The 12,224-nt window shown below is 34.9% G+C and overlaps 1 protein-coding gene across 11 annotated transcripts in view; it reads right to left on the bottom strand.

The window, feature by feature from the left end:
- Positions 1-12,224, bottom strand: part of FXR1 (FMR1 autosomal homolog 1) — a 56,694-nt gene that overhangs the window by 21,878 nt on the left and 22,592 nt on the right. For all 11 annotated transcript variants that reach the window (XM_082461392.1, XM_082461393.1, XM_082461396.1 and 8 more), the window contains 6 exons: positions 6,557-6,628; positions 5,992-6,140; positions 5,669-5,762; positions 5,098-5,214; positions 3,616-3,786; positions 1,815-1,893 (listed from right to left, as the gene is read on the bottom strand). In XM_082461392.1, the coding sequence (XP_082317518.1) occupies positions 1,815-1,893; positions 3,616-3,786; positions 5,098-5,214; positions 5,669-5,762; positions 5,992-6,140; positions 6,557-6,628 (682 nt within the window). The remainder of the gene's footprint in view (positions 1-1,814; positions 1,894-3,615; positions 3,787-5,097; positions 5,215-5,668; positions 5,763-5,991; positions 6,141-6,556; positions 6,629-12,224) is intronic.

The raw sequence follows: 12,224 nt of genomic DNA, 5'->3' as shown, positions 1-12,224 counted from the left end.
CCTCTTTTTTTTCTTTCACTTGGACTAAGAATGTACTATTTTTCAAAACACTGCTTCGCCCAGAAAACATTTTGGAGGAAGATGTAGTACTACTATTATACACACCAACCAACTGAAGTCTTTACTTCTGAGTATTTCACCAATGCATAATAGTTGCTAATATTTATTTTCTAAACAGTAAACAAATAACCCAAATCACCAAAGCCAACCAAGCCAGGGTGGAGGAAAAAAAGAGACATGACAGGTACTCACATCACTGCACAGATAAACGAATAAAGAGAAAAATCTGAGAGCTACAAATACATCCAATTTCCTTATTTCTGAAATATCAGGAATTTTTACTTAAAATTAACACTACCACGAATTCTACAAGACCAAGGCTATCTTCTATAGAATTGTTGGGCTGGAAAGAACCCTGACTCCCTTGGACACACTCACCTCCAAATCATTTTTACAAGTGAAGAAATCTTAAGTTAAATTATGTTCTGTAAAAGCAGCAACCAAAATGTTAGTACTGATAGCTGTCAATAATAGAGTATTATATAAACAACAAAGGGGATCATTTTCAAAAGCAGCTTTCTTGTCAAAGGCAATTTCATTAGGCAACAATAAACATTTGGTAACTTTTTGTATCTTAACATTTATTAAAATTATGTACAATTCCTGAGATTTATATTTAATTTTAACCTCTCAACTCATAATCTCCAGCAATTCCGTGTTCAGTGAACAGTGGTTTCTAAGAACAGATTAAGTGGAGCTTACTTAACGGGTAGTATATCATACCCATCCAAACGTTTGGGCAGAAGTGAAAAGATTTTTATACAGTTGAACACCATGAAACTGTCCAAATTCTTGTGTTGTACACTATTATCCCAAGTGCACTACTTGTTACTGGCCAAAACAAACATCTTTTTTAATAGTGGAAGTGTTCTTTTTTTTTTAATTTTCACCTACTAATGTTTTACAGAATTTGACAAGTAAAACACGTATAGAATCTTCCTATAGGCGTAACTATATATAAATGGAGCCCAAGGGGCTCTAACTATTTCATTAAGGTCAAAAAACTAATGAGATTCAATAGATGACAAAAAAAAATCATAAAAAACCATTCCCCTAGTAAATTTTGCTACATCATGTTGATGCTTTATTTATGCCGAACTTTTAGGATAATCACTAAGTATTTAACATGTGACCAAAGCTTCTCCCATATGTCTCAAACAGCATTTTAAAGGACAGACAGCACAGATGTAGAGGATATTAATAACAAAGCTGTTAAACAACTAATCCCAAACTATAATGCTGATTTAACTGCACCTTCAAATTCAAAAACTGTCACTTAACTTATAACCCATGGGCGCAGCAGTTTTCACTGAGTGTCAAAAACTTAATAGTGAAACCTCCCCTCATATCATGATCACCATCCTTCTCTCCTGCCTATGACTTCTTAAACTTTAGTCTATGCCTTTGCAACAACTATTACTTACTTGAGGCCTACTGTGTAGAAGTTTATTACCCTATTGTTAGTCCACTCTTACTTTTTCTTCTACATTAAACAAAAAAAAATTACCACAAATACCTTCTCAAAAAGTACTATGACAATTTTGATGGATATATGAATGATAAAGACATCAAGCAAATGAAAATATTAAGAAAGAGGCCAAAGGATGAAAAGGCTTAAGAAAAACTATGACAAACTGTTATAAAAAAAATACTCTACATAACTTTAAGATATCAGAAAATGCTAATTTTCAATTAAGTCACTGTATGTAATTCAATAACATTTAACTTATTTAACATTTAGTAGAAGTACTTACCAACAAGATTCCTAGGAACCTGAATAAAATCCTCCACAAATTCCAAAAAACCTCTAGCCTTTTTTACAGCATCAGCACTCTGGTTGGGAGAGAGGGGAAACAAACATGAAATTCAACCTTGAAGAAACCCACAATCTACAAAAAAAATAAAATAAGAAAAACTGAATTATTACACTCTAGTACAAGATTCTGCTCAGACCACCAGAGTGACATTTCAAGTCAAGTAATGCATGAAGTACTTTTCCAAAAAAAGTCACAGTAATCATTAAACAGCTAGGAAAGAGTCTTTTACAACCAAAATGTTAGACATCTCTAAGGTCCCTTTTAAGCTCCTGAGAAAATTAACAAGAGAGTTTAATTTACTTACATTAGCCAAATTTTAACCCAATCCTAAATACATCTGGCCCACACTCCTATGCTGAATTCTCCAGGTGAGTGTTAAAAAAAAAAAATTGTTCATGTTGTCTGTACTATCTGCATTGTTTTTTCATTCTCAACATAAGAAATGATTTAAAAGGCTGTTTCTGCAGATGCATTTAAAAATAATTACCTACTGATAACATCATTAAAATTCCTAATCGCTAATGGTTATGATTTTAAAAGACTAGAAGATGGGGGGGGGTGTCTTCTCCAAAAGGAATTTATAGTTCTAGTAACAGTTAACTTCCACTTCTAACGTTTGTCCTTTAATAACCATAGGTCAAGTATATTGTGTGCTCACTGTATTATACACAGCAAAAATTTTAAAACCGTATTTAATCCTCATAAACTGTAAGGTAAGCACTATTATTATTCTCATTTTACAATTCGGAAGATTATGCAGGGAAGCTGAGTAACTTTCTCCAAGCCCTCTCAAAGTGGTAGATACAGAATTCCAATTCAGGCAGTATGGCTCCAAAGCCTTTCATCTTAATTACTTTGTTATATGGCCCACTTCTAACGGTTTCGGAAGTAAAAATCAGGCCTCTAATAAGATTTACTATATGACTCAAATGAAAAGTCAAGACTTGAAATTATCACCCCCAAAAAACTCATTTACTCTAATGTGAAGGATGGTCTCAATGAAGAAAAGTCTGATTTATTTTTCAGATTATTTTCCTGTCCACACAGATGTCACAATTAACCAGTGACAAAATATTATTCAAATTCAAGTTCTACAAAAGCTATTCTAGGGCTTCCCTGGTGGCGCAGTGGTTGAGAATCTGCCTGCCAATGCAGGGGACACGGGTTCGAGCCCTGGTCTGGGAGGATCCCACATGCCACAGAGCAGCTGGGCCCGTGAGCCACAACTACTAAGCCTGCACGTCTGGAGCCTGTGCTCCGCAACAAGAGAGGCCGCGGTAGTGAGAGGCCCGCGCACCGCGATGAAGAGTGGCCCCCGCTTGCCGCAACTAGAGAAAGCCCTCGCACAGAAACAAAGACCCAACACAGCCAAAAATAAAATAAATAAATAAATAAATAAGTAAATTTACAAAAAAAAAAAGAATAATCCTCATTTTAAAAAAAAAAGCTTTTCTATTATATGCTATTTATAACTGCCAGCGCCCGACAGTAAGCACTCAAAAAATATTTGAATAAATTATCTGTAATGCACATAAAACAGTAAAATTCAGAAGCAGTTGATTAAGGAACTTTTGAGAAGAGTACACATTAAACACAACCTTTAATCCCCCTATATACATGTAACGATTGCCAGCCAGGCTGATTAATTTAAAGCGTTACATCCTTCGGAAACTGAAATTCCAGACAACAGTTAACATGTTATAGGAAAGTTACCCAAGGTGGGGGACAAACAGCTTACCTCGCCGTAGATTCTAAATGTTCCAGTATCTTCATCTAGCTCAATAGCTGTAACTCCAGGAACCTTTCTAGCTTGCTGTATGTTACTACCATGTGTTCCTATTGCCAGGCCCATCAAATCTTCTCTCACAACAAATTCCTCATGAAAAGCTGCTGCAAGTTGTTTTGTGCACTAGTAAAAGAGGCAAATTAGAATTTATTATAAAAGATCAAAAAAAATTTTTGTACGCCTATGTTCATAGTATTATTCACAACAGTCAAGAGGAGAAAGCAACCCACATGTCCACTGAATGGAAAAACAAAATGTGATATGTGAGTACCACCAGAATTATTCAGCCTTAAAAAGGAAATTCTGATACATGCTATGACATGGACAAACATTGAGAACATTATGCTTAGTGAAATAAGCCACTCACAAAAAGACAAATACTACATGATTCCACTTACGAAAGGTATCTAGAGTACTCAAATTTATAGAAACAAAATAGAATGGTGGTGACCTGGGGCTGGGAGGAAGGGGAAATGTGAAGTTGTTTAATGGACACAGAGTTTCACTTTTGCAAGATGAAAAGGTTCTGAAGGTTGATCAACAATGTGAATACACTTCTCAACACTATCAACTGCACACTTAAAAATGGTTAGGATGGTAAATCTTATGTTTATTTCACTATAATTTTTTTTAAAAAAGAAAAAGAACTAAGAAAAAAAGGAATAAAGGAAATTCATTTGGGGTCATATAATGGAAGGGGAAAAAAGGTTGACCTGTCTATCTAATCATGGTCACAGAAAACAGTAATTCTAAAACAATTTTCCAGAATTACTGATACAGGAAGCTCTCCAATTCAGATGATTCATGTTTCAAAACTCATTCACATATCCCTTGTTTGGAACTTTTAAATTAATAAGGGCATTAGTGTACTTATCCTAAAGATAAACGTACCCTAATTTCTCTAAGACAGTGTGTGTGTGTGCACAAGTGCGTGTGGGAGGGGGTGGGGGGAACACATCTCCTAATAGTGTGGCAGCGAAGAAGAGGAGAAAACAGGAATACCTTAGGATGGAGAGAAGCAATGATAGGCTCTTTTTTAAAACTACAAGCCATGTATCCTCCTCTCTTCTTACCCAGGAGTCGTTACAGTGAACCAGTTACTAAGGAAGTGCATTGTGACTGATACAGGACAGTAAAAACCAGCAATAAAGTTCTACTGGAAATCCCTAGTGAGTTTTTAAGCTCTTTGGCATCTGTCATCCAAGTCCTAACAAATAACTCAACAGGCATTTAGCTGACAAAAGGCTATGTTTGATAAAAGTAATAGAAAAAAGTAATTCTTCTAAGGATACAATGACTCCAGTTATTAGCCATAAAACAGGTCCCAAGTTGCCTTACCTAACAGTCAAGTAGTTTCAGCCATGGAACTTGAACAACATACTCATGAAACTAAATGGAACACGCAAAAAACCTTTTACAAGTAAACCCACTTACTTCTAAATGCTTAGTGGCCTCTTCATTTCTGGACATAAGCATCAACTTCGTACGAATACTTCGCAAATGCATGTCACTCAAAATATTTACTCTCTTCACAGTTGCTTCACTGGCAGACTATAAACACACAAGTTAATCACTCAAAAACTTAAATCCTTTTTCAAGGTTAATACAAACACAACCTTCCACATTAGGCCTTCCTTGATTTTCGTCTACTATACTTCTCTCCTCACCTAACATGCACCGCCCCCCGCCACAAGTTAATCTTACTTTGCTTTCTTAATTTCCATATTACTTAGATCTACTCTTCAAATTATGATTGGGGGGCGTGGGTAGAATCCAGGATCCCATACATTAAGGATTTTATGATGTAAAGAATATTATATTGATTTTTCCTCCTTACTCCAGGAGAAATTTACAAATTAACAATTTTATAACTGCAAAAAAATTTCTCCCAGACTGTATTTTAATAAAGTCACTATAAAACAAGTTAGCTTTTATCTTTTGAAATATTTAATTATAAAATCTGTACAATATTCATTATCTACCTTAAAATATGGAGTTACCTTACCAGTATCATTAGCTGTGTGGTTTCTGGATGGTAAAAAATTCTGCATGCTCCTACTGCTTTCTTAAAATCTTTATGTGCATTTTCATTAGCACACCTAGGGAGAAAGTAATTCATGGGTAAGACCTAAATAATAGGTTAAATTTAGAGGGCAATTATAATGAAAACTCAGTATTTCATTTTGACACCACCCATTAAAACTTCTGTTTGTTAAAAAGATTTTCTATCAAAGTTTTTGACTGGGCGTCCGGGGAAAAAAGTTTTTTGTAGCACTGAAAAATCCTCTTGATTCACAAATCAATTCAACAGTAAACAAAATTACTCACGCCTCTCTCAAATCCTCAGGAACATCCACTGTGCATTTAAAGAAGGTATTTTTTTTGACAGTTTTATTTTGATTGACGGGCCGAAGTCGTTCAAATGTGACTATTTCATTGTAAGTGGCATCACAAGCAGCATATTCAATGACATAAAACTAAAAGACATCAAAATATTTTAAAAATCCCATCTGAACAAAAATAATGAGCTTTAAATGAAGTTCTAATTACCTTGCTCAGTTTAACCAGTAGACCCTCCCCCTTGTGGCACAAATACTAAGCACAGCTTAGTTACATCAATCTGATTTGCCTAAACCAGATTATACATTCTTACAAGCATGAACTATGGTGGTCCTCACATGCCTGCGTTATTTATACCTCTGGAGAGCAGTTTTGGTGTTTGCAAATCCAGAACACAAATATAAGTTACTGGTCTCATGACTTTTTGAAAGGCATGATTAACTATTTCTGAAGTAGGCTTTTAACAACTAAGAGTTGGAGTAACATTTACAGAACCAAGAGTGGAGGTGTTTCCTTGGAAATCAGTCACAAAGCAAGTTTCAACATCACTTACTTCTCCTTTCATCATTCGAACTTTAGCCAACCACCATCCACATGGTTCTTGATCATTTGCTCTTGAATACACCTGGCAAGAAAAAAAATGCCCTTATTCCTTCATCCAAAAAGATTTCAACACTATAGACAATGACTTATTATAAGCGCCAACTTCCATTAAATTCAAGAATCAAAAATTTTATTGTTAAGAGTAATACAAAGAACAGCCCCTGCTCACCGCAACTAGAGAAAGCCCGTGCACAGCAACAAAGACCCAACACAGCCAAAAATAAATTAATTTAAAAAAAAATATTGTGAACAAAATGAAATTGGTGTACTAAACATGATTTAATAAAAGTTATATACGCTTAAATTTTACTACTGAAAAATAAAACTGAACCCTCTTTGGGCAATTTGGCTCCTTGGAAATCGAATTCCAAATTCAAGAGGGTTTACTAAACATAAATTTTTTTTTTTTAAAGAGATTTATTTATTTATTTTCATTTTTATTTTTTTGGCTGCATTGGGTCTTCGTTGCTGCACAGGCTTTCTGCAGTTGTGGCGAGCAGGAGCTACTCTTCATTGTGGTACGCAGGCTTCTCACTGCAGTGGCTTCTCTTGCTGCGGAGCATGGCTCTAGGCGCGCAGGCTTAGTAGTTGTGACTCGCGGGCTCTAGAGCGCAGGCTCAGTAGTTGTGGCACACGGGCTTAGTTGCTCCCTAGCATGTGGGATCTTCCTGGACCAGAGCTCGAACCTGTGTCCCCTGCATTGGCAGGCAGATTCTTAACCACTGTGCCACCAGGGAAGTCCCAATAAGTATTATTTTAAAGAAATGCTTCTTACAAGACAGTTTTACATAGTGTAAAACATAGGTCTTTCAGTTTCTGTCAACACTGTTCATCTTCAAGCATGGCATTCTGATGATTCAAGTATCAGAAGTAAGGATAAGCTAGAACCTTAATAAGATGTATTTTAAATCTGTTATCAGTATTTATAAAATGTTGAAATTAAGAACTGTTTTTAGAAAGTTTTTAAAATTTCTTCCTATTTTAAAATTCCTTCAAGGTATGACATTTAAATCCCTTGCTGAGGAACTTAAATGTACTAAAAGTCTTTGAACAAAAAAATTATACACACATTTAGTCCATCTAGCAGAGTACATACCTTACAAAACCTCCTATGCAAAAAAAACCCTGTATCTTATGTATTCTATAATTATCAGGTATTTTAAAATATAATACATTAGAAAAGTTTCCATTGAGAATTAGACTTATTTCTTATGACACAGCAGTTTGTTTGATATATTTTCAATACATGAGAAGGGTGGGGGAGGCTGGGAAGAGATGACTAAGAAACACTCACAAAAATCTTGATTAAACTAAGGTTGCCCCTACACAGGTGGGCAGAGAAATCTACCAATCAATACATGTTAACAGCCATTTGTGAAATAATGCAAACAACTACTGATAGGCAAACAGTTTTGGAAAGCCTGAAGCTTCTATCAAGATGATGAGAGTAATCTTCGAAGTGGTGGAATACTGGAACTAAAAATAAATAAGCCAAAACTTCATGATCAACTTTACTGCACACCATGATTAGAGAAAAGCTATGAGGGGAAAAAAAGCCTATATACCAATGAAGCTCCAGTGAACTCAATTTTAGCTTCTGCATTTCTTATATGAGTAAATCTAACTATTTCTTGACTCTATCCTTTCTTACAGATCTTCCAAAAAATAAGAAATTCTTACTTTTAGAGTAGAATAAAACTCATTGTCTTGCAACTGTTATTAAGCATCCAATGAACCCTTACATAAATCTAAGACAGAATCCAGGAACCTTATTTTTCCTACATCCTAAAATACTCTGCCATCTTCTTTGACTAGAAAGAAACAGATGACGAAGAAATGCACATTAGTCAATCCAACTGGTTAAATATGAGTGATGTAATTATAGGGCAAAGATGATAATATTCTATTCGATAAAATTAGAAGCCGTCAAAAGTTCCAAAATACAATCGACCCTTGAACAACAAAGGGGTTAGGGGAGTCAACCCTCCATGAAGTTGAAAGCTGAGTGTTACACAGACGGCCTTCTGTATACGCAGTTCCACATCTGTGAACTCAACCAACCACTGATCATGCAGTACTGTAGTATTTTCTATTGAAAATAATCTGAGTGGGAATTCCCTGGCGGTCCCGTGATCAAGACTCCACACTGTCACTGCCGAGGGCCCAGGTCCAATCTCTGGTCAGCGAACTAAGACTTCCACAAGCCGCATGGGGGGCATCCGAGTATACATGGACCCATGCAGTTCAAACCCATGTTGGTCAAGGGTCAACTGTATTCTTAAACCATTGCATTCTGATAATTCAAGTGTGTAAGATGAAAGAGAAGAAATGATAAACTAGAGCTTATCAGAGATGGACTTTAAATCTGATATCAGTATTTACAAGATGGCTATGTTCTGGACTTACGCATGATAGCTGATGAGCAATAGGTTAATATTCAGAAAACTTTGCTCATTTTAGGTATATGTATTGTCAAAAACCAGGAAAACATGAAATAAAAACTTGGATTTCTTTGTTTAAATGCTTATTAAAATATCTAATAATGTTTATCTTCACCATCCTTTTATTCTTACTTCTGTAAATTTATATGTAAAATGACTTAAAAATATAAAAAACAATAAAAATGGCCCATTAGACTCAAATGGTAAATGTTGACTATTTTCCCTAGTATACTGAGAATTAAAAACCAAAAAGAAAATCCTGAGAACAAGGAAAGTGCCCTTTCCAAGCACTATCTTAGAAAGGCAGTTCAGCTAAACAGACTGGTATATCTCTTGTTGATCTACAGTGGATGGGTGCCTCAAGCTTGAATGCTGAAAAATGGGTCTTAAAATAAACTACCTGTTCTATTTCACCAAAGAATAACCGTCTAGGAATCTGGTTTTCTACGTAAGTTTACCTACAAAAAAGAATAAAACATTGTGGACTGTCTTGCAGCTTTAGTTCTCACTGAACACTAAAATGCTGGATTCCATTTTATACTTACATCCATCTCTGTAAACTTCATTAATAACGGATCCCTGAAAGACAAAGCCTCTCTCATAAAGCCAAATTAATCTAAGTTCCTGGCTCAAATCAAAATGCTATGAATTTGCCTCCACTTTTGTGTTGTGGGTCAAATAACATCCTTTACAAAATGAACAGTGTACTCAACACAATAAAAAGTCATTTTAATAACCCAGTGTTAAAACCACGCCCTAGCGTACTATGTCCGAGATGTAGATTACTGAATTTATTTATGACTACGTCATTGGAGTAAAAAGCACCTCACAGAAATTCCCTTCAGATTTCAATTCACTTAAATCCCCAAACTATTCCAAGAAAGCAATTCACACTCTAAGGCAATGGCCCTCATTTCTCTAACATTCTAAGTTTCTTCAAATCCAAGAAAGAGCTTAAAAAAAGACTAAGGAGTGCCCATGAGAGACCTAAAAACACAACAGTACCCAGATTGAAGAAGGCTACAGTTTCATGGAAGAATCAAATTCCAAAAGCCTATTTCAGTATTCTTCTACCAAATGAACCCAAGTCAAACCTTACTGGCCTCCAAATTCTAGCACACAACCAAATTATGACTTAAATGGAATTCCAGTCTGGATCCTAATGTTATCAGCTTTTCATTCAAGTTAATAATGTTCAACAATGCCTTTCAAAGTTATAACCAAATAGAAATAATGTGAACACCAGCAGACAATTTCTACCAGTTTTTACCTAATTCTAAATAATGTTAAGCATTAAACTGAATGCTTAATCATAATAACCTGTCTTACAACTACATGAAAGACGTTTATTGAGTACTATTCATATCTATTTCATCTCATTACAATCTATGAAGAAACAGAAAATGTACATTAGGAAAGCAAGCTTAACATCTAGAAAACACTAATGTGATTTATCTACTTACACAACAGTATTATCTCATTAGTATCTGTGGCTGATACTTTAACAAATGGGTTTCATAAGTCTTGGAAACTGGCCAATCCCCAAAAGAAAAAGATACAAGTAATAAAGAATATGTTCACCTATTCTTTAATGTATGAGCATTCCCAAGCACTAAGACTAACAATGCTGACTTCATATTATGAGAAAGACTGACTAACTACAGACAGCTAAAATTTTCAGACTGGTTGCAAGAATCAAACTGAAACATTTTAAAAGGTAAGATGTAAATTATACATGTATATTGTATTTGTCATATAAGTAAAATACTAAATTAAAAAAATTGTAAGGTAAGGGGGCTTCCCTGGCAGTCCAGTGGTTTAAGACCCGGCACTTCCACTGCAGGGGGGGCTCGAGTTTGATCCCTGGTCAGGGAACTAAGATCCCGCATGCCATGCGGCATGGCCAAATTTAAAAAAAAAAAAAAAATTGTAAGGTAAGGGAGTGTTCTACATCAAATTATTCTTAATCCCTTTATCAAATTTCTCTCAAGGGACCTATCCCAGGATTATAACTAAATTATAAAGATGCAGAACCATAATGTCTGACTATCTGCCATAAAAGATGGAAGAAAAGGCATACATCACAAGAACAAAAACTTGCCAATCTGTATTTCAACCAGAAAACTTCACAATTCAAAAAAAAAGTTTTTATATATCAAATATGTTAAACCCAAGAGGAAAAACTTAAGAAGTCTTATAAAATTATCTATTAGCTTGAGATGTCAGGTTTCCTATGTAACACGTTTGTGTGTGTTATTAACTTGCTGAATAAGGTAGGCATCTTAAAATAAAAAATAAGGCCCCTCACATGTGAAATCACTGGGGAAAAACTCTTTCTACTGCCCTTCCAATATCCCAGAACATTATACTATATATCCAGCTTAAGAGAATCTAAAGAACTCTTCATTTTCCCATCATCTCCAACTTTACAATCTGAGCATTATTTTCTTAGCAATCTTTTTTTTTGGCCATGCCACGCGGCTTCTGGGATCTTATTTCCCTGACCAGAGATCGAACCCAGGCTCTCAGCAGTGAAAGCACAGAGTCTTAACCACTGGACCACCAGGAAATTACCAATTTTCTTAGCAATCTTTTGTTAACAAAATCAACTATTAAGCAGACACTTGTCAAAAAAAATTAATTATATTAAATACTTTAAAGATTTAAAAATATATGCCACTTTTTAAGATATCAAACACAAAGCCACCAATTAGGTTTAAAAATAAACCTTTGAATCTTAAACTTTTCAAAACCAACTTTCTATTATAAGCCATATAGTGTCTTCTTGAGGCCACTACCAGACACTAATTTATGTTTTATAATTTCATCTAAGTCTCATAAATTGGCTGGAAAGGGCAAGCCTGAAGTAGCCAAACATGTTTGTAAAGTAATAAAATTTTAGAGTAAGCCATGTGAAATCGCCAATATTTAACCATACCTGACCTACAAGAATGGAAAGTTCATATGGCTGAATTTTTTAATTATTATTTTTTAATAGAAGCATAGTTGATTTACAATATTGGGTTAGTTTCAGGTGTACAGCAAAGTGATTCAGTTTTGTATATATATATATGTGTATATCTATGTCTGTATATATATATACGTGTATATATATTCTTTTTCAGATTCTTTTCCATTATAGGCTATTACAAAACATTGAATATAGTTCTCTGTGCT

The sequence above is a fragment of the Balaenoptera physalus genome (genome assembly GCF_965194825.1).
Source record: "Balaenoptera physalus genome assembly, chromosome: 4".
Lineage (NCBI taxonomy): Eukaryota > Metazoa > Chordata > Mammalia > Artiodactyla > Balaenopteridae > Balaenoptera > Balaenoptera physalus.
This window is presented reverse-complemented; position numbering and strand designations above follow the sequence as displayed.